Consider the following 23,705-nt stretch of genomic DNA (forward strand, 5'->3'; position numbering starts at 1 on the left):
AATGTATACAGCATGAGCTCCATTTGTATGGAAAAAAAGCATTGCTGCAGTAATAAAATGTTTGAAGCTGGGTCCTGTACTGTATTCCTATATAATACATGCAGCGCCTATGTCTGGCCTTGGATTTGGGTAAAGGCTGTCACAAGCTCACATGAGTGCATGCATCACGGAGCAGGGGTACTCATCCAAACCCCACCCAAAAACCCAGTCCCCTGGTGCGGGGAATTACTGGGCCTCTCCCAGCTCCTGGTAACCCCTTCATTATCCACACACCAATGGGTCCGGATCAGATTCAGCCTTTCTGCAGGGGGGGAAAGAAATGGAAATTGGGAGGCAGGGGCTGCAGTCCATGCATCTGAACAATGCCTCAATGTTTAAGAAATGGCCTCATGGATGGGAAGTGATAGGGTGCAGTTGTACTCGGCGTGGAGCAGTGTTTCCTTGTTTTCATTTGGTCATTTTGCGAGAACCTGCCCCAGTGGATGCATTGGATCTGTGGCTATTTATTAATTATCACACGCTTAATTAGCAGCATTGCTTCACAGAAATAAATAAATATTTGATGCTATATATACTGCTGCTTCCATGAGCTGTGTGGTCTGTGCTCTGTCGCTATCTCTTTTCTCTCTCTCTCTATGTCCTCTATTCATTTTTAAATTAACCTCCTAATGGACCTCATCTGTCCAGAGAGAGCCTATTAACTAAAGCCCTGCTCTCATCCAGCGTCCCTGCCACAGAGGGCTGCAGGCCCCACCCACACGAACCTGTCCCTTACTGCCCATCAAAGGAACAGCCTCACACATCAGGAAACAAAAATTAAACGCTGAGAAAACCAAGAGGTAACAAAAGGATTTCATTATATATAGTTAATTACCTACTGGCTCTTTCCGAACTGAAGAATTAGAGGGCTTTAATTGCTCCATCACCTGGGCCTCGTGTGTGCAGCAACTCAGCAATCAGGCTGATTTGTTTTAAATGAGCTGCCATGAGGATGGCGTGGAAGCTTGATGCTCTTCTATCTGCCCTCCAGCACCTATAGGTGAGGTGGTGGACTGAGGAGTGTTGGCGTGAAGCCGGGAGGTTCCTGAATGGTAAATTGAACGTCTGTGAATGAATGGAAATCAACAGTGTCAGTCCCTGAAAGCTCTTGAAACCTTTTCTACAGGTCAAAAACAATCCTCAAGAACCGACACAGGCTCTTTTCTTCTTCTTTTTTTTAAACAGAGGTTTCAAAGCCCCAACACACTAACTCCCTCAGGATGTGGACGCAGCCTTGGGATTTGAACACCAGTGTTACTGAAGCAATTAGCATATTCCTGTATTAAAGGAGGGAAGCGTGACAGTGTTTTCCAGGATGTCAGTATGTATCATTAAAAGGCATATTTTAATTAGGGACATGTTAGTTCGTTACACTAAATGGATTAACATTGCTTGTCAAGGGTAGAGATATGTTTTACATTTAAGTCCACTGGGGAACAAGGTCTCAATTTAACAAGACATCTTAAGTTGAGATGGGTCTTGTTAGTGGGCATTCAGAAATGGCACTTAGACAGTTTAATGTTTTGAAAATGTGCGAGAGATGGCGTATCGCTGGGCCGCTGCTTTTGTGTAACTGAGTGTAAGGAGTCAATTATTATATCGCAATAGTCTGCAGGCTGTGATCTGGAAACAATATATGCTCAAAGGGCAGACAGTTTGCCATCATTTGCAAACAATGTTATTAACAACAGACAAACTTCAACTTCGACTTGTTATAGTTTCATATAATAATTAGAAAAACAAACGTATCTGTCTCAGAGCGTATAGTCTTCCCTCTCAAAGTTTTGGAGGAGAGATTTAAAAGCGAGGAGCTCGGCAGTCCACTTTCTGACGATGCAGCGAGTATAGGTTCTGCATGACCGTTTGGATCAAAGAGTGGTTATCTCTCCTATTGAGCTGTTCTCACCTCTGTCTTCTCTCATTATGGGCTGGACAACAAGAATTTCCCTCCATTAATCAGAACCCAGAGCCCGGGTCAGCCATCACAGAACTCTTAACAAGCCAAAATGCAAAAAAGAAATGTGTGGAAATCAGGAAAAAAGTAAAATAAAGAATAAAAAAAAAGAAGACAAGCTTCTCCTGAAAGATGCCCGAGAATTGATTTCTTCCCTGTTAGTGGGAGAAAATGGGCGAGAAACTACTGCTTAGCCAGAGGTTCTACTAAATTAGATTCACTTTGTGTGTGCAGTCAGCAATCAGTCAGCAAAGTCAACTTGAACTGGTTGTGAAGTAAGCACATATTCATATAAATTGGCTTTTTTTTTTCCTGCTGTGAATGAAATAATCCCCCGCCTGACCGCAGTGGATTGCTCTACATACATTTAAACAAGTTGTTTCCATCCATACATGAATAATAGCTTGTGTTAGAGAATGTATTTCCAGAGTTTCCATAAAGAGCGTGTCAAAGGATTGTGAGACTATCAGGATAGTTATTGGGATGTGAACCCTGCAGCTGTGTTTCTACATTTCTTACGCACCTGCTGTGCTAACAACACTCCTGCAAGGATTATATCCGAGAGGATTTGCAGCCTAGAGGCGTTAAAAAAAAGGGTCTGAATTCTTGACATGTGCTGCACACATTCATGAAGTTCCCTATAAAAGATGAGATGAATTCAGGCGAATGCATGACAGACACTTTTTTTTTTTTAAGCATTTTAAAATCAGATCAATTACAAAATACATGCATCCTCCTTTCCACGCCGTGCCATTTTCCATGAGATTACCTTCAGTAGAATATCATCACTCCCCTTGTCTGACTGTCACTTAGTCCTGTCTTGGTGTAATGTCCAGCCCTACTTTGCCAGTTCTTGATTAAAATGTTGACTTTTTGCTGGGTAATAACCTGATTAATGTAATTGAATGTAAAAGGGCGTAGCTCAGCAGCACTGCTGATCACTGGAGATGGATTAGGAGAGAAGGCTTTCAAATTGAATACAGTTCTCCCTCCTCAGCTTGTTAATTGTGCCGTTTACCACTACCTGAGTCAGTGACCACTGCTATTTAGTCTCTCTAATGATGATGCACAGTCCGACCCAACCACAGATAATTAAAAAAGCCTTCCTTGCACCCCCCTCGCTCCCCCCATCTCTCTCTGTCTTGAGTTTGGTGTAACATTGACAAGCCACACTAAGGCTAGATATTGAGCTGTTCGCTTCGCAGAGTCTTGGCTGCAGGACCACGTAGCCCTCTAAATGCGGTTGTGTTGTCTGTTTTCTTGGAGGAAAGTTATAGGGATAGATGCTTGGTGTTTGGCGTTGATTGACGGTGAAAAAAAGATGGTCAAGATGGTTTCTCCCACTTTGTCTCTCTAAAGCAACTACTTTTGTGGTATTATTAACTCCAACATGAAAAAATGGAGGAGAGCTTTTTGTTGAGCTTCCAGTTGGAGGGCTTAAAGAAATTGTGGTTTACTTAATCGCCTTGTTTTCATTTATGACACCAGCTTATGAAATTAGACCGATTTTTCCATTCATCACCGACAATCTCAAAGAGCATCATTCCTCTTATCACGTTTCTGGCCCCGCATCTGTGTGAATCAAACTGTCTCTGTGCAGAAACTCACACTTTGTAAACCTGTAAATGTCTCTGAGGGTTAGGCTTTTTTGGATGGATTTCTCCCAGAAAGGAAATGTTTGCAAAATGTTCATATAAACTAGCTCTAACTTAAATTCAATAAGTTGTTCTTCATGTAAGAGCTGCAATGAAAGATACTGATTATTTTTTGCAATTAACCAATCATTTTCAAAATGTCAGAAAGAATTGTGACATCTTAGCTTCCTTCGTGAAAGCAGAACCATTTGGAACCAATTAATATTTGGCATTTTTGATTGATTAATTACTAAAATAAACATTTAATTACTGAAATTGATGCTGATCCACTATTTCTATCAACTATTAGCTTTCCGTTAAACAGCATTTACACACACTCTACAATGAAACACAAATCGTCGTCTAATATTCAGTAAGCACAATGACACTGAGTTCTGTTTTTGGCAAATAACTATGACGCTACTGTTGCATCAGTTTAGACAAGTAGGTCTTACTATTACATCACTTGCTTTAATGTTAACTTTGATTTATGATGATTTTTCTCCAAATAAGAGTAAGTTTTTCTACTTCATACTATTTTTGTTGTGTTAATTGCAGGTCTCAGTTCTGAACACCTTATATGACTTTGTGTATATTTGCTTTAAACAGTAAAATAATTGGAGAGTGTGTAATGTGTTTCTTCTATAGGAAATTAATCAACGTGTTCTTTTGTGCATTGTGTGCATCTCTTTAAATGTACCTTGCTGAAGCAGCTCTAGGATGAAGAGCATTTTAAGGGGTCTGAGATGAGGAAAAAAAAGAAGTCTGTGAATTTACACAGCTTGCAGTCTTGAAGCAAGTGCTGAAATAATTAGGGGAGAAAAATCTTTGGCTTGTGCAAACTTCCTTCCACCATTGCAGAACAAAATAATAAAGAGAATGTGTGTGAGACAAAGGCAAGAGACCCCCATGGTGCCTGGGTCTCTGCTTCCTGTCATGAGTATTCCTGCGGGGTTTCACATGACAAAACGCAGAAAGTTGTTTTGTCCCCATGCCTGTCACGATACACCCTCATAACCGCAGCTGCGTGTTTGTGTGCGCAGGTTTGTGTGTGTGTGTGTGTTTGCTTATGCACTTGCATATGTGTGTGTGACTGTGCTTTTCTTTTTTTGTACTGGCATGTTGTCTCGCTGTCTTCCCTGTCAGCTCATAGCCTGGCACCTGCTCTCATGTTCCTAATTAGTCTCATTTAATTAATTATATTCTACAGCACATCTCCTCTCTGTTCATATGCAGTTTCTTTTTTTGTAGGTTTCACTCCCATCCTTCTAATCTTTGGATATAAGAGTCTTCCCATGTCCTGTGCAGCAGTAGCATATTGTATTGGTTATGAGTTTGTTGAGAAGCAGAGGAGGTTGTGTTTGAACTGTTAATAAGCCGTTCTCTGCTTGAATTGGGAAATCCTTATACACAAAACCTGATCGCCTTTTCAGTTCAATTAAACCCATGAAAAGGGGGGAAAAATGCCTCCTGTGTTGTTAAACTCTCAAAAGCTGCACTTGGTAACTATTTCCTGCCTTCAAATCTGACGCTAAATGAGTGTTTTTGCTTGCGAGACACGTTGACAACCAGCTGACTCACAGACAGAACCTCTTCAGCAGGCTGCAGGAAAAACAAGTCAAGTTTCAAGCATGGTGAGTAAACAGAAATCAGGAAAGCACTTTACCTGTGACAGTTGGTCTAAGCACCTCTTTCTTCACTGTTAGCTTTTCTGTTCCATTTGTCAGGTTCACTTGCCTTGTATGCCACTGTTGTCTATTAGGTGCAATTTCAGTGTGCTTAGCACTACAGTAAAAGACTGAGAGGAGACGACTGAGAGAGGGAGAGACAGTTTATTAGTCCCCGGAGAAATTGCTCATTATTTGGCAGCGAGAAATGTAAACTGAGAATAAGGAATATTTGTGGTTTAATTGTCAATAATAACTACACCACAGTATCTGACACTGAAGTGAAAAAACACCCATCCTAACTTACTAATGTTGCATGAGGTGTGATAATTCCTTAAAACCGAGTGACACTGAGAAGGGGGCATCCAAGGTACACAAGCCCATCAATGGACGACAGTGGAAACAGCGTTGAATTTCACTTCCTGATGTCAGAGGAGAGTGGCAGCCAGTCACAGGCAGCCTCCCAGCTGCCTCTCATCCCGCGTTTTCCACCAGAGGATCCCAGGCTTAAAGAAAAGATGCTGTTAATAATTCAAAGCCTTGATGAACACCACCCAACACCGCCACAAAAGACAAGATCAAACTTTTGGCAAAGCCGGCGCCGCAGCGGGGCCGATAGTGTTTCCCAGCGTCGCTCGCTGTACGTTGACCATATGGACATCATAATCACCCGTGGGATGAATCAGCAGATTCTTGATCTGGAGCCCAAAATCAGACAACACCTTAATTAGCTGGTGTTGATATCGCCCTTCACAGTGCTAATTTGTCACTAGCAACAAAACGGCTCTTGGCAAGCGCGGTTCTGTCGAATTCTGTCAACATTGTTATGGAAACAGAGACGGAGCATACGAGGTGAAAAAATATATATGACAGGTAGGTGGGCAGGTGCAAGGCAAAAGCGTTTCTCTTATCCATAAAGATTTTGCAGTGGATCATGTTAGATTTCAGTCAATTATGAGGAACTAAACATGCGTTTGTCTGTGTTACTTGCTGAATAATTAATGCAGCCATCATTAAATTATTTGGGACTGTGTTTATTCCCAATGACATGCAGTTCCCAATAAGGTGTAAATAATTGCTGCCCTCCTTGGGAGGCGTAACCACCATGAAGCAGTGAGTTGAAAAGGTCAGACATGTTCTGCACGCCAGCTCTAAAGTGGTTTATTAGCATCCCAACGACATATTCAGGAGATCGTCTGAGACATAATTACCTGGATAAGGTACAGATGAATACTGTATTTGGGGGAGAAGGCAAGGTTGGTTGGATATTGGCTTTGTCTCCATTAACCTGGAGCACGGTGTTAAAGGATCTGTTTGTGGAGAGAAAATGACAGGGAGTCGGGCTGACGGGGCTGGACTGAGACAGTTAAGGGCCCGTCGCTGCATAGGATAATTAATAAATAAAATACCAGGGGAGCCCCTGCCATGCCTTCGTCTATGACAGGGGCTGTCTCCAGTGCGCTAAAGCATTAAATGACCAATTTCTGTCAGACTAACTTCCACCACGCTCGCTCTCCCCTCTTCCTTTCTTTCTCCCTCTCTCTTTTGCTTGCCCTCTCGTCTCCACCACACTCTCACCCCTCTCTCCCTTGTTCCCTCCCTTGCTTCCTCATTTTCTGAAGTGGGGCTACTTTGCTCTCTTTGCACTGAGTTTTTCAGCGACTGATGGCTCTAGTTCATTTCTGCTGAATTAATTGGTCCCTGAATGAATTCTGTTGACAGGGCAATTCATCATGTGTTTGGCCTGACAGTGACTGGGTGTTGGGTAGGGGAGGAGGTGGAGGCACCGGGGAGTGTGTATCTCTGTGTGTGTACGTGTGTACGTGTATGTGTGTGTGTGTGTGTGTGTGTGTATTGGGGGGGCTGTAGCCAGTCAGAGGTGGTGGGGGTTGGTGATTGTGGCCTCCCACTTTTCTTTCTCTCTGCTTTGCCTCGTCTCTTCTTCCTCCCATGTTCCTACTGGAGCTGGATGCTCTTGTTGAACTGTTTTACCAAAACAGTTGGGACTCAAACAAACCAGCACCCCCCACCCTTCCCCTCAGGCTGGGCTTCTGTCAGGCTGAAGACCTTCTCTCAGCTTGAAGGGGGCACGTAGGTCAGTGCTACCCCATTTTACCCACTTTGGCCTTTTGTTATGCCCCCACACACTTCCTCCCCAACACTGAATCCCCTCCCCACCACTTGATGTGTCCACACAGACACAGGAACACCATTCCTCGCCCCACAGCTCCTCAGCTCTTTTGGAGAGTGACATAATCAGGTAGCGAGGCATATTTAGTGCTTAATTACACAATGTGTCGCACAATGGCCATTCAAAACGGTAATTTAGCTCCTGAAGGGAAATTGCTCTGCACTGGTGACTGATCTAACAGGGATGGGAATGGTATAATAGCATATAGTTGGCAGATGAGGCCTGGGTTGAGAAACGCAGCAATTGCATTTCTCCAGACAGCTCTCCGACTGCTCATTATTCTAATTGCGAACTATGCTACAGTACAGGATGTGCACAGAGCCCGAGCATCCTTTGAGCTTGAACATGGAGGAAACCTCTTTAGGCTGTGTTGAGTCAATCAATGCTCACTCATTACAAACATCACAAAGTCATGTTCTTGTCGCCTGGATGGTCTCACCCGCCGACAGTTAAAATAACCTCATAATCATCGTTCTGTCAGGATCAGGATCATCAGAGACCGGGCTCTGAACCCTCTGACTCCCCTTCCGCGCTGAAATAATCTGAGGGTGAGATGATGATTTATTTTCACAAGGACATTTTCGCAAAACCTTTATTTTAATTTTCAAAGCCTGTCATCCATGGTTGCTTCTTCAGGGACACTTTTACATCTGTTTAAATCAACCACATTTACTTTCAAGGTACAAGCCACATAAGAAATAACTCTTTTCAACGAAGCAACACATGAAGTCGCTTCACATTATACCACTGGACCACTGTACTGCTGCCTCTTCCCAACCCAAATCCATTTGGGATTAACAGAGTTAACTAAGGCGGCGTTGTGAACAATACTGCACCCGTGCAGCCACTAATTAAAGCCGCTTCTAATGAGGGCTCGTTGATTGACACAGAAGGGTTGGCCTCTCCCCTCGCCAGCATCAACTATGACAGCCACATGATGAGGCTGATGACAGGCTCCCATGCAGGCAGATGACAGGATGTCACAGCTAGACCACCACTGGTCCTCATCTCCGAACAATACTGTGCTCGCGTGGCACCTCCAGATTCGTCAAGTGGATGTTTACACAAAGGGTAATGATTATATATTGAATTCTAGGTGTTTACACCCTAGCATGTCAGTGTTTATTCTGTTCAGAGGAAACACATTTTGTCAACCACTGGTGGAAGATGAAGCCTACATATAACCTTTAATTAGGATTCAAAAATGCTTAATATTATCAGCAAAAAGTGAATTTAGTATCAACCTTTGCAAATATTATAGAATTGAAAAAAATACTATTAATATGAAGGCATTAATTTACTGGTAAATGGCTTCTCTTGTAGCAGGCTCAGGTGCAGGACGTTTTCTACAACTTCCTTTTCTAAAGGGTTGAGACAAACCTAGAAGAAAATGTGGGAGAGAACAGAAAAAAAAGTCAGGAATATAAATTTGAATTACATTTTTTCCCCATTCGTTTCACATCTTTGGGTGTTGAACAGTTATTAAAAAGAAGGAAGAAACACCCAAGCCCTGTGTTATAGATGATTGTCAAAAGTTTTTTTTATTGGAATCAATATATAAAGTCACAAGTAACTATAGCTGTGAGGAAAATCTTGTGAATGTTGTGGAGTTAAAGTAGAAAGTGACACACACACAAAAGAAAAAGTACAAATATCTCAAAATAAATTGCTCTGAGCTCTGTGGTAGGCTACTTGATTGGATGTATACTTTTAGTTTTATGTTATTTTCCACTGCTGCTGTCAACCATCAATCTTAAAGCTTAAGAAGTCAGGGTTAACAAAAAAAAGTGAAATAGAAAATACAGATAATTAATGCAACATGTTAAAGTCTGAGTAAAACTTTAAATTTGCAAAGTCTTGCGTCAGACTGTGTCCAGCTACCAGCTCTTTAAAATGGGCTTATTTCGCTGTATATATTACCAGTGACAGACATGAATCATGCCAAAGAGGCCTAGCTGTAGGGCATCACCACGCCAAGTTGACAATGAGGGTGAAGTGTTTGAGTTCATCTTGCACGAGGCCCGTTGGCCCCCGTGGCAGGGCCTCTCCGTGCGGGGTTTGAGAAGCCCTGAGGATGACAGGTGCTTTTCGTAATGCCTAACTGATGAGAGCCAATCAGTGCGCCCCGTTCTGCTGGTGTGTGTGTGTGTGTGTGAGTGTGCGCCTTCTCCTGTTGTTGTCATCTGGCCCGCTAAAGTAAAGATGAGCTTGACTGACAGATGCATCCGGGTTCACAGTTTATTGGTTTCTACGAGAGAGCCAGATATGCCAATTTAGACAGGGTAGTGACAAAAAAGTTCCCATCTAAATGGAATAATTTTACCACTGGGAATTCTCAGCTGGGAGTAGAGGGAGCGTTAGAGTGTATGTGTGGCTGTGTGTGTGTGTGTGTGTGTGTGTGTGTGTGTGTTTTTATCTTTTAACAAGGCCTGAATGACAAACACATAGGACAGTTAGGGGCTGACAGAAACAGCAGCTTTTGATGCTTCACAGGGGATCCATGAAATAAACAATAGGCAGAGGAAGCAGAGAAATTGAATTACCACTGGATGGGTTTCAGAGTAGAGAGTGCAGAGAGAGGAGGCGAGGCAGCAGCAGCAGCAGCAGCAGCACTGTGGTTTAGCAGGATGAAACTGATGCATCATTAAATATACTGGAGTCAGAAGCTGGGGCAATGCTCTCCTGCCTTCCACAACTCGCCTTCTTATTTGTTTCACCCTCTTCTTTCTCCGTTCTTTTCTCACTTATTTCTCTCTTTGCCCTGCACCCACACACACACAAACAAGCACATAACCGTTTTCTATTTTATCACTTTTAATCACTTACTCTAATTTTTTTTCCTTGGGTCATTATGTGTATGATTTCTGCAGACATCCACACACGGATCCACACAAACAATGTGAATGTGTTGTGTAGCTCTTGTGTATTTCACATCTGAGAGCTGTAACCCACGTGAACGCCTCCTGTGGTCCTGAGTGTTCATAAAACCCAAACGTCAATACACCAGCAGCAGCGGTGCTCCGCGGAAACCTTGAACTCTGAATCATTTTCTTATGGGGTTAATAATGAGGGGGACGCCGAGTCAACGACTGACATATAAAAGAATTTATTTCTCATGTGCACAAAAAGAATTGGAACAGAACTGAAACAGAACAATGATTGAGGCCACAAGGCTTTCCGTATAGATTTTCATCAGAAATCCTTTTTATGTCCATGACACATCTCCTGTATCATCTTTACAACAGCAGAAGACCCATTCCCTCAGAGGTGCTCCGCTTCCTAAAGCAACGACTTCGCCTGAAACGACGTGGCTTGCACCTCTGTGCCAGCTTTTTCATCCTCAGATATGTCCAGCTACATGTAGACGGAAATAGGCAAAATTCCCATGTGCAACTTGTAGAGGAGAGGTTTCTCCTGAAGAGCAGGACTGCAGTCTGTATCTCTTGTTTCTGGTGCCCTCAGCAATGACCGTGAACCCTGGTACCAGGCGGTGTATAAGTAAACTTCATCTTGGATGCCTTATGCCAAAAAGTTGTATTGGTAGCAGGGTTGAGAGCTTGGACTGAGATAAGGAGTGGAGAGAGAGAGAGGGAGAGAGGGAGGGGGAGAGATGGGCGACTGGGGATAAGCATGGATGTGTTTCTATACATGGAGGCACAGATGACTGTAATTTGGATTAACATAATGATCACGACATCTACTCACAGCAAACAGGACAATATCTTTGATTGTTGCCAAGGACTTCAGTTTGATCACGTCTTGATTTAAGGGAATTTGTGGAACAAAAGTGAAACTAGAGAGAAACCATTTCACACTTGGAGGTCTTTTGAACTTTGTAACTTTTATGCTGTTTTTCCACTGGGTTTTTTACTTGTTCGGAGCCCAACAACAAAAGATGATACAGAAAGCCATTTTAACTCATTGCATAGTGACATAAAACATCATCATGACAATATCATGAAAATAAAATAAAATGACAAAGACAGCCTATGTGATGTTAGCATCTGAAACCTGCTACTGACGCAGCCACAGGTTATATAGTAGTTGTGCATTTCCTCAGAGCACAACATTACATTAAGACACAAATGTAATGCATGTTTTTTTTTAGTCTGTATATCTACAAAGGGAGCCAGTACATTAGTATGATACTGCAATGGTGTGTGTGATATTATTTACAGAGAAGAATTGTCTTCACATTATTCACAAATCATTCTACAAAGCAGCAACTGTTGCAAACTGTTGGAATATTGAGTCACTGAATTTCACCTTTTTCATTACAGTCATTATGCATCATGTTGTTCGCCTGTTGAGAGGTCACGACATACATGTTCAGTGTTGACTACGCATTTAAAAGATAATACTGCTTTACTTATGCATACATATACTGTAAATAAAATATTAAATATCAAACTAAGTCTTTGGCAAATGTAGTTAAAAGTACATTCACAAAATATTTTTCCAAAAAAATGCAAACTGAATCAGTATTTCCTTTCAGTCCCTATGGAGAGTGGAACGTAACACAAAGAGGGTGGTGGACGTGTGTTTGTAAAGGCAATTAATTTTCATTGAACAGGCATGAATTTAAGTTGAGAAAACAGGTTTGTAAGGCAATTGTTGAAGCTAATTTACAGTCGGTTCGCTCAACTGCGTACAGCTTTCTAAACTGTGTAGGCATCTAGTGGTATGACTAAGTAGCTGAATGAAGTATAACCCAGGAGAATTGAAAGGATTTGTTCGTGTAGCCAAAGAGCTATGGCTTACAATGTCTTCAGAAAGGTGGAAGCATCGCTTTTATTCTGTAAAAGATCTTCACACAAAAACATATCTGTCTGTCTGTCTGCTTTGTGTTTTTACAGCTAAAACATAAATATCTGAAACTTATGCTTTACCTTGGTAGGTTAATTCAACTTAATTTTATGTGAATGTACCAAGCAAATAAAATAAGCTGAGGTTATAGTGCAAAATAAAAGAGCAAAGAACGATCATGCATGGACATGGATGTGACTGGAACATGAGGGAGGTGTGACGACTACTCTGAAAAATCTTTGATACCATTTTTTTTACATTAAAAAATAGTGACAGGAAAAAAATAATTTAAAGTATTCAAAATTCTGGACCATTCTGAGTTCATGGTCGCCACATTTGTAATACTTTGAAAAATGATTTACATTTTTTACATCTGATTGTTTGCCACAGGGAAAACGTGATGTTGCCATTGGTCCGTACAGGGTGAGTAAACGTTGTAGGACACGTCGTGTTTATCTGGTAACGCAGGCGGAGAAATGGGGAGCAGAAGATGTAGTCAAAGCACCAGAGTAAAGCCCGCCCTACAGTGTGGAGCCGGGGTCTCATTAAGCGTCAGAGGGGCCCCACAACACTGGTTCAAGTCGCTGCATCATCAAGCTGTGGGACCGTCTCCCCTGGACTTCTCTCTTTACAGCAGAAAAATACTGCAGTTCTTGACGTAAAGGAATGTGAGGATCCATGAATAAAATAACAACAACAACAAGAGCAACAAAGAAACAAAAAATAAAAACCCACAACATTTTTTTTCCACATGGTATTCTTCACACTGTTTTTCTTCAATTTATATTTTATAATATATATATTTATATAATCTCTTAAAGTCATTCTGGAAATGTTCAGGCCTGTGAGAGAGTGAGGGCATGATGGGTGAGTTCTGAATGCCCGCTGGGCCGCATTTTGGCCCGGAGTGTGTTAACGCTGAGGCTGGGCTAGATGCACCGGCGTCAACCTTTGCTGATCCTTCCTCATAACATCACGAGGGGTGGGTGGGTGGGTGGGGGGGTTTCCTTTAGGATTCCACCTCGCTTCCCTTTGACCTCAGTGTTTCTCAGACGGGGACAATATGGAGGCCGAAGCCATGGCCCTGCAGTTTGAGCTGGTCTCCATGGTAACTAGTGGCGGTCGTAGGCAGTGGCAGCAGTGGGAGGTGCGGAGCCACGGGATGCGGCACTATAATAATAAGGGGAACCTGAAAGTTAACAGAAGAACGAGCCGTTGGAAACCACGAGGTCAAATGGCATGTGCTTTAAAAGCCCCAAAGACAGAGAATATGAAATCAATAGATTTTCAAATATGACTTAATTTATAGCAGATCAAATTTGATTAATATTTTTATCATACAGAAAAGGCACTTACTTAGTAATGCTGGATTGCTGAACCGCCATGCTTCATTATAAGTGGTGTATTGTGGATGAGAGTAGGGGTTTCCAGAAAAGTCCCCTCCTGCAGAACAAATCAATAAACACAAACATTGGCAAAGCGCTAATGAACCAAAATGAGATACATCCTTAGTAAAACATCAATCTGAAAAAAAAAAAAAAAGTCACTTTACAGTCTCATCAAACAACAATGTTTTTAAGGTATCTATGTCCTGGCTGCTTGTCTCCACTGTCCCTTTTTGAAATTGATTGTTTTATTAATTCTCCGTTAGTCTTTAGGATTTCCTTTCTCCTTTCCCTAAAGTCAGGAGTTCAGTGCTCACTTAAAAACTCCCTAATAGGCTCTGTGAGACTCTCATTCCTTTTTTGTCCTCCAGCACAGGTCATGGCGGATAGGAAAAGGAGGCTGAGGCGATGTCAGAGAGCAATGCTGTGGGTCCACAGGTTTCTTTCTTTTATGAGACTATAAAGGCCGGGTTTTATATGAAGCTGCTGAAAAATGGCCTTTGCTTTAACAGTGTTTGGGGCCAGTCACTAAATCTGAGTCGTTCTCCAGCAGATTAAAAAAAGAGAAAAAAGAAAAAAACACATGAACATACCTGGATTAAGGAGGCATCTATGCTTGTGTGCTAGTATATATTTATATATATATGCAATGGAATATAATCCCGTAAAGCAAAACTAATTATTTGATCTGATATATCAGGCTTGTACCTCCATGTAGATCACGCACGCTGAGCTGACTTGTAAATACTGCACGCCTGCTTTGATTATCGAGTGAAAGGTACATGTCTCCGAGCTATAAAGGGAATTGTGTTTTCACTTGTTTGGAGGAGAGATCTACACGCGCTGGCAGCTATAGCATCCTCACTGCTGGTCGTGTAACTGGAGCTCATCCCTGAGAGAGATAGTGATTTAAATATTTACAGGCCCTCCATGCCTCTGTGTTTTGACCCTTAACTGTTTGCTGTGAACCTGAACTGCAGGTTAAGTAGAGGGGAAAGAGATACGCTCTGCAGCCCTGAGTGTCCGGGGAGGCGAGGAGAGGAGCAAAAGCAGTGTTTATCGACGGGGCTGGTGAGAGTGCGCTGTGTGGACACGGCGAGGGTAATGAGCGCTGGGAGCTGGAGTGTAACTGAGAGGAACTGTCCTATCTCACGGCCACTGATTGTGGTGATCGCCTATCGAGTTCATCTAATGTCCTCATCCGCAGATGCTAACCACACGCTAACCGCAGTCTAACAAAGCTATAACAAGCTCTCCTCAATCCTCTGAGTCTACAGCAATGATTCAAACTTTCTACACTATCTTGGCAGCGTGTTTCTAATAAACCACAGAAAATCACAGAGAAGCATCACCACCTGTTTAAAGTGACCTCGGGTTGTTTAAACAAGATCAACTGAAGGGGACTATCTGGTGAAAATTAATGGCATCGTAAAAAGGGAACAGTGTCACCTACCAGGAACCATTCCAGCGAGTGTAGAGGTGGGGTAGCTGCCTTGTCCTGTCGGGGGGACATGAGGCGGGTAGCCAGGTAAGGTGGTGCTGGCCATGTCTCGACCTGCAGGGATACAGGAGGAAAACAGTTACAAGGAGGTTCAAACACAGAAAAGCACTTCATTTCATCATTTAGTAACAGCGTCAGTGTATTTTTGGATTTTTCCACACATGCGTATACAAGTTTGGGTATAGGAGTACTTTCCCCTCTGGACCATGAATCCAAGAAGACACACTAAAGTCATCTACAGTCACAGCCACAGCCACATCACACCATTATAATTCTTATGCAAGATCATTCAAAAATAACCTAAATTATTCTTAAAAGATGCACAAAAAAAAGTATATCTTGTAAATAAGCGGTTGCAGAGGGCTGAGGCCTGTCCTAGCATGCATTAGACAGGTCACCCATCTTTTATAACTTGCATTTTAACTCCATAAAAGTTATGTTTTTTTCATGAAAACATTTCATCAGACCCAGCAGCTACTGCAGCGTTAATGTGCCACTGTGTGACAGGAGCATCAGGCCAGCGAGAGCTCTCTCTGCTCTGTGCTCCACATTCAGCTCTGTAATTAACAGTGACAGCACCGGGCCTGACTGGAGGAGGGGGCCAACAGGACAGGGAGTTGTGGGTCCAAAGCAGGCCTAAGCATCAGCTCTACATCTCTACCTCTGCCTGTACCCCCCCGCCCCTTCACTCCCCCCCATGCCCCCCCCACCCCCATCCAGACCTCGGGCCTGTCACGAGGACCTGGAGGTCTATTGTTAACCCAGGAGACGAGCAAGGGGTCAGAGCTGGAGAAAAGCAGGGTGAAAAGGGGGAGAAAGAGCAGTCGCTGTTAATGAGGGGCAGTCAGTTTTGCTCTTGTATACACAACAGTAAAGCCACAAAGCATGATGGGATTGATGACTTTGCAATGTGAAAAGCAGTCGTTTTAATCTGGTGTGTAGAGAGTTAACAAAGAATTATTTTTTTTAACTGATCAGAGTGAGCTTGGCTGAACAATTTGATTTTGGTACAAAGCCTTATGGGTAAAATTGTACCTGCTATAAAGGGCTGGCTGGCATAGTGGCTGTAGCAGGGGCCGTGGGCATGGGCAGGAAAGCTGGGAGTAGAGGCATCTACAGAGAGGCTGGACTGGTGGGGCAAGATGTCAGCTAGAGCAGAGTCCCCAACAGAGGAGGGGGTGAAGGGGGCAAAGGATGCCTCATGGGGCTCCCGCTTTACACACATGGAGGGTGGATATGATGGGTGAGAGTCTGCCAGGCGGAAACAAAAGAAAAAAGGGGGGGAAAAAAACTAGGTATAATGTAGACATTCAACTCCTCACATACTGTACATACATTCACTTCAGTCACTCAGATATGATGGGATGGATGTTGTTGTATAGCTTTCTAAATGTCTCCCCAAAAAACAAATTGAAAACTACTGTATAAAGGCAAAAACAAATCAAATCTGTTGGAGGAGATGTTTTCAGATTTGTCATGCACACTGCCACAGGGCAATAAATCAAACGCAAGGGGTTCCAAGTCTTTTTTGCAGGTTTGTGCTTTGAATTAAACGTAGCCTGAAAGATAAAGAACACTCCAAAAGGTACACCTGCTACTATACATTAACTTCTTATCTTTTACCAACTCGAGGCCAGACATAAGGATTCATATGAATTCTGAGTAGGCAGTCTTTAGCAGTCGATTTGTTCATTTACATAGCTTATAATAATAATCTCATATGCATCCAGCAGTAATTCATTCAACTAAGTGGAAACATACACCAGTGAAATGTAGCAACAACACATCGCGCCTGATCAATCAAGCTCAAATGCGTAAAAAATTTCCCCAAGGTTTTGGGTAAACAAACAACATAATCTCACGGCTGCTTTCTCACAACAAAATCACTCCCACAAATAACCAAACAATCGGCTCGCAGACAGTTCAAAACTACACTTTGATCTAATTTGGCTGATGAGTCTTGGCATCTTTCATTTCACCGGCTCTGCCTCTCGAACCTATGTAAATCAATGTGAGCTCTGTCTCCGGCCCCTCCACGTCTGCTGCAGAGCCTGCACTGTTCACGGGGGCCTTTAGGGAGAGATGGCTCTTTCCCGACACCATGATAGCCTCATTAGCTGCTTCCCTCATCATTGTTGTTTTACAACAGGACTGTGTGTTGCGATTCCTCATTAAGATAAGGGCTGTTCTATGGAAGGGGGAAGCAACCCTGTTTAGCCCTATGAACCTAATTCCAGGGAACCAGGCAATGTAACTGTCTGCTTTCCCATTGAAACCTATTGCAGGTTCTTCCGAATCTTTTTCTCCCACTTTGTCTCTGTGACAGCTGTAGCTGCTGATTTAGACAGAGGTACTGCAATTACACCGACTACTCTCGTCTGATTTAGACAAATACCATTGTTATCGAGGAAACGACACAATGTACGAGGCACATCTCTGACTTATGATCAAATCATTAAAAAGAACGGATGCCACAAATCTCTGGCGGGAACAGAAATATTCTAATGAGTGGACTTTGCATTTAATTGGGTGGACCATGTCACATGCACTCTACAAGTACATGTATGTCAAGAATTTATTGGACACAGGGTCTGCATATGGGAATGATTGCAAACGCTTCTGTTCTGCTCTTCATCTAATTATAGCTAAAGTATCTAAAGTTTAAAACAGCTTTCAAATGTCCAGTTGATTTGGCTGAAAAACAAACCCCTACCCCTCAGAGAAAAAGCATGCATTCACGACAATACAGCAGATGATGTTAGCGGTTAGCCATAAAAGCACCATATAAAACACACACCTACACATTCACTGCAGGCCTAAACCACTCAGCAGTAATTTCACAGAAAGAACAACATTATAAGCAGTCGCACATAGTAAAAAAAAAAAAAAAAAGATTCGTAAACTGTTGATAAAGACACTTAAATGCTGTAAAAGTCTTAAAAGACCTTCCACTTGATAGTGGATCGTGTGTCTGTCACCTCAGACTGCCTGTAGATTGAATCTTGCTCACACACACACAGACACCACAGTGTATCAGGGTGACACTGGGCCACCTGACCTCTGGGACACTAATCTAAACTTAAAGACGATCCTGAGGGCACCATACTGATACTGAGCCTGTTTACACTCTATCTGAGACTTCCTGCCTACTACTGTAGGCTTCTGTTTTCTCAGCGGCTGAGCAACCGTTGTCAAACAGACAGGGGTTACGACGCAACAACAACTGATACAAACGCTGCGTTCAAGACCACTGAACTCTGAAACTAATCAGACATGGTGTTGCTTATTGTCCTGGAGACGAGGCAGAGCTTGGGTAAAGGGAGCCTGTCAAATCACAGGCCTTGATGATGGAGATGGAAGATAAACTCAGGGTCCTTGGGGACTCTTCTACCCAGCAAACACATCTCTGAGAGAGTGGAGACGCTATAGAGTTCTCCAACATCTGTCTCTGCTCCACCATTGATACCACGTCTGCAGACCCCATCAACCATAGAAATGGACTGTTAAGAACCTACAACAGTCCTGGGAGTGATGCGTCCAGATATAGCTGCAACAGCCTTCTCTCAAGTGAGCATTTCATTTTTAAACGCTCACCAAGGAACGTGGAACGCGCAAACCATTTACTGGCACAACTCTTGTTTTGAAAGTCTGACGTTCAATCAGCAGAGAACTTTTTCACTCCTGCTGTATGTGGAAAATCACAGCAAAAACTTCCCTCACGTGTAGCCATCCAGAGACAAGACTACATGTAATTGAATGTTAAATTCACCACAACAAGGGACCACGGATGTGTTTCCTTAAAGAACAGGCAGTTAAACCTCTACTTTTAGCTCTCCTGCATTGTAGAGGTGGCAATACACAGCCACTTACACGAGAGAGGGACAAAGGCACGACAAAGGCTGCATCCAGAATATTTGCAGGGACCAGATAGCTTAGACCCCCCCCTCCATCTACATCTTTAAAGTCATTCATTATCAAACGTGTGCTCAAAGGTTAGTGTTAGTGTTGCTATTGCTTGTGTGTGTGTGTGGGGGGGGGTTGATATAAACATTAATTTCCAAGCTAGGGGCTGGGGGCGTTAAGTGAGCTGAGACAAGCAGTTTGTCACCAGGCCACACACCAAGCACCGCAGGTTAGGTGGCTGCTTGTTGTTTGCCACCCAGCAGAGAGGGAGCTGGTGCTGCCAAGTCATAAAATAGGCTCGAAGTGCGGCGAATGTTTGAGCTGAGATTAATTTGAATGGAAATGTTATTTATTTCACCTGCGCTCTCTCATCTGTAGTTTTGTCATATTTTCTTCCCCTCACAGGGAGAAAGAGAAATAGATAGGTGAGATCGGAGCAGATAGATATGAAGACAGATGGAATAACACTAGATCTTCACATCTGCTAGAGGAGTAGTAGGTCAGAGGGGTGCCCATTTACACCCAGGCTCCCTACAGGCTCTGGTGAGAGTGATTATCAAGCGCAGCCTGCATAGAGACCACCAAGCTCTCATTGGGCATAACCCTATTTAACAACTGATAAGTAGCTACAACATTATACTAAATATAACTGACTGAAGTCGAGATGCATGAGATCTCCTGGATACGGTGTGTTGATGTCTCTCTGTTCAGGTATTAACAGGAAATTGTACAGACATACAAACGCTGGACCAGAGCCAGAGTCCAGGGGTGACTCATGACATGTTTGGACGCACTGAAGAGTTCACAGTGTTCACCTGCTGGATACAGACACACAAACACAGCAGCGTTTCTCCAGCCTGTATGCACTGAAACAAAGCGCTCCATTTGCTTCGGATCCACTACAATAACGCGTTATTTTAAAGTTTAAAAAAATGCTGCTCAATTTGATCTGAATATTGAAAGTCCCTTCTTAGGTAACCATGCCTTTCACACATTGGGATAAACAGAGGACACAAAAGATGGCCGACATTGCTTTCGCTATAGCGCCCTTGGAATGCAAAACTGTGCACTTCATTAATCATTCATCTTTAATAGATTATGCAAATTTCAGGACATAAAAATCAACAAGATCAATAACTGCATGAATTTTAATTGGGAGCTGAAAACATTTAAAGAATGAATATAATCTCATAGCTCCATCCAGTATGAGAGCATAATTTATTGATAATTGGATCTCAGCCTAAGTGAGAAAGGCAATTTAGCATTTTTTTCAGCCTTGGCATACATTCCTATTTGCAGGGTTTGCTAATGGCAGAAAAAAATAATATTATGCACTAACAACCTACAACCAATCAAATGCTTCATGCATTACTTTGCATCGTCGTGAAAATTAAGTAATAAAAGTTTACTGGGTATTACTTCTGAGTTAATTTGGAGCTCAGAATACGCAGACACTTTTTAGCTATATCAAAGTATGTTGTCATATTCCACTTTAACTTTTGTTAGTTGACCTGCTCATTATGCAATCTGTGTCCCCCACATGTATCGCGTTAGGAGGCCCCCTCGGGCCCCCAGGTGGCTTGGAGGCCACCTGCTATGAGTGTGCTCCCCAGAGCGAGACCGCTTTCATAGGAGGAGCCCAGCATAAAAGACAAAAACACACCTTTCTTCTCCTGAGGCCCAACTTTCTGGGGCAAATCTACCTCCCACATATTCAGGAATAAAAAAAGGGGTCTTTCTTTTCCCATAGCTCTGCGCCTCAGTCCGGGGCCGGACTATAGGGATCATTTGAGAAGGGCCACTGCAGTTTTCAATCATGCTGTCCTCTTTACTTTCTTTACTCTCTCTCTCTCTCTCTCTCTCTCTCTCTCACACACACACACACAGTGGACTCATTGACTTGGATGCCCACTGCATAATTATGGGTGTTTTATTAAAAGGCTGGCATATTATTCTGGAGTCAGTGTGGCCATCAGTAAACCTAACCTCTCCTGGGAAAGCGCCTCAGCCGCCACAATGAAACAATATTTCAATTAACCAGGCGGCCATCTACCTCGACAGCAGAGCAAAAGAAGCCAGTGTGCAATACAGGGTGGGTTAGTGGGGGTTATATGATACAGATAGTTCATACCGCATGATATTCAATACACTGCACCTGCCATTACCTGCTGGCTCTCAGTGGATGTTACTCTCGGAAACAGCAGCCGGTTCATAAGTTGGAATAAAAACCTGTAATTTTAGTGTTTCTTTAACTGCCTGCTCCTGATCAGTATCTGGGTCTCTCTCTCTTTCCCTCTCTCTTTATCTCTCTCTCTCTCTCTCTCTCTCTCTCTCTCTCCACAGCATGAGGCAGCCAGCCAGCCACGGTGCTATTCCAGCCGCTGTCAATCAACAGGCTATCATAGCCTTTGATGACAACGTCGTGTCGTGGCGAGAACAGCAGCTGTCTCTTATGAGAAGTGCTCCCAGTCAATCTGTTAGCAGGCCAATCCAGGCTAACACAATAGCCAGTTAGGAGCAGCGTGTGAAAGGCCGGTAGGATTTAATGGGCTCAGATGATATATCACCTCGCTCTGGAAATAAACACACAGTTTGAGTGCCTCACCAAAAAAAAAAGAAAAAAAAAAGAAAGAAAAAGCCTTGAATGAGCTTTTTCATTTGGTGATAAGAATTTTATACATTGCTGGAAAATGTGCGCACCATCAGGAAGTGGCAGACAAAACTTTGATGAGTCGATAATGCAGCAATATCTTAAAACCGAGTGTGATATTTGCGAAAGAAGTCATACGGTAATAAAAAAGATTTACCCTACATTTGTGCAGTCTTAAGTTTTATATGCACACAATATAACCTAAAAATCCATACAGAAATTATCCACATGACATTATTAGTAAACTGGGCTGACTATGAATGAACTTTCTGACTTTTTTTTTTTTTTAACACTACAGTGTGTTTGTGTTCTGAACACCGAGTCCTGTAAGTTCGACCAGATGTCTTCGACCTGCTGCAGCGGTGTGTGTGTGTGTGTTCTTTTAGGGATCAATGTAGCGCGAGTCAGATTGTACCTGTCACAACAGAGTAGCTCTGGGAGACGCTGGAGGCGAGGTCAGAGCTGGCGCTGGTGGAGAGGCTCGGCTTCACGTCTTCCAGGCCAGCATTCAGGGGTGGGAGGGAGTACTCATTCGCCTGGAGATGAATACGCAACAAATGCAAAAATATGTCAGGAGGAGAGATGCACCTGCGAAGAACAATTCACCTCTTTCTATAGAAAACCGCATCACATTCCACCATACTGCGCCATGAGCTGGTTAATATCGCTGCTCCGCTACGTGCAGGCCTTCTTTGAGTTACAGATTTGGAGCAGCTCTCCCAGTTCAAGTGATGATATGTGAAATATGTCTGAAGATAACCCCCTGGTGTATCTGAGGAAGCTGTCTGTGATCCTCTCGCTGTGTTTTCTTCTGAATATTTCCTGTGAATTTTGTGAACACCACCACTATCGCCGCCGCCGCTGCCCCCCCTCTCCACCCATCCCGTCCCTGCTCCCTGTGCTTTACCAAGACCCATGATGTATGCATGCATTAGGGCTTGTCTGAGGAGAAGGCAGAAAGGGAGAGTGGGATGAGAGAGGGATTGGGAGAGGAGTGAAAGGATGGGGTGTCAGCTGGCTCTTTGTGCTCCACTGCAGTCATCCCTGTGACCAGTCAAGGGAGGAGACATTCAGGGCTTTGTTACAGGAGAGACATGTGGTGTGTGTGTGTGTGTGTGTGTTTTTTTTAAAAAGGCGAGTACAACCTTAAAATCAACCTTTTTGCTTTGCCTTCAGGATGAACACATAAAACTGGGTTAATAAAATGATAAACTAAGCATGATGAATATTCTTGTGTGATTTTTGTTCATGTTTTGTTACTTTATATACATATTTTTTTTCATGCTGTAATATGTCTCATTAAAAAAAAATAGCAGTAGTGTACTGTACTGCATGAGAACTTCAAGTGAGACTCAACCACTTACTAGAGTCTTAAGTGTTTATTCACTTTAATCTCAGGTTAAGACCGTGCTAACAGCTGTGATGAATCCTGTTTGTTAATGAGATGACACTTCCTGACCCGACTCTTTAAAAGGATAAGTGTGTCTGTACACATTTGTGTCTGCGAGTGTTTGTATCAGACTGCGTGTGTGCATCTGTTTGTCTCAATGGGACGGGGTCCCACAGGGGCAAGCTGGTGACCCCAGTCTTGTCTGCCTCTATCCCAGATAAACTCTAATTGTCTGCTTACAACTGTTCCCTGGCACTAGGCTGGATGTTCCTCTCTATTCCGCTGGGCCTCCGCAGCACAAGAGCCATTTTGTCATGCAGATGGGCTGTGGGCAGGGCTGGGCAGGGCTGGGCGGAGGGCGAGTGGCAAGCACAGAGGGGCCTGAATGACCTGACCACATGGCTGCCAGAAGTGTGGGAGGGATGAGGCCTATTCAGCCTGGCCTCTTCAAAATGGCTTTTTAATGCCCTGACGCAGACACCAGACAAGCCCCTAATAGCCTAATATCCCACCTTTTCACCAGTTTAAGAAAAGGAGGGGGTGTTGGAAACAGGAAGAAAAAAGGAGGTGCAGAGAAAGAGTGCA

At 43.2% G+C, this 23,705-nt stretch overlaps 1 protein-coding gene across 10 annotated transcripts in view; it reads right to left on the bottom strand.

Annotated features, from left to right (window-relative positions):
- Window positions 1-11,306: 11,306 nt before the first annotated feature.
- pax2a (paired box 2a) overlaps window positions 11,307-23,705 on the bottom strand; it is a 38,790-nt gene continuing 26,391 nt past the window's right edge. For 3 of the 10 annotated variants that reach the window (XM_085799970.1, XM_085799972.1, XM_085799969.1), the window contains 5 exons: window positions 22,146-22,266; window positions 16,213-16,428; window positions 15,130-15,231; window positions 13,648-13,734; window positions 12,540-13,461 (listed from right to left, as the gene is read on the bottom strand). In XM_085799970.1, coding sequence (XP_085656096.1) covers window positions 13,340-13,461; window positions 13,648-13,734; window positions 15,130-15,231; window positions 16,213-16,428; window positions 22,146-22,266 — 648 coding nt within the window. In that variant the 3' untranslated portion in view covers window positions 12,540-13,339. Of the gene's footprint in view, window positions 13,481-13,647; window positions 13,735-15,129; window positions 15,232-16,212; window positions 16,429-22,145; window positions 22,267-23,705 lie in introns of all 10 variants that reach the window. The other 7 variants (XM_085799975.1, XM_085799978.1, XM_085799974.1 and 4 more) reach the window with 3 other exon arrangements.

This window comes from Trachurus japonicus, chromosome 15 (genome assembly GCF_045865225.1).
Source record: "Trachurus japonicus isolate A0001 chromosome 15, Traja_1.0".
Classification (NCBI taxonomy): Eukaryota; Metazoa; Chordata; class Actinopteri; order Carangiformes; family Carangidae; genus Trachurus; species Trachurus japonicus.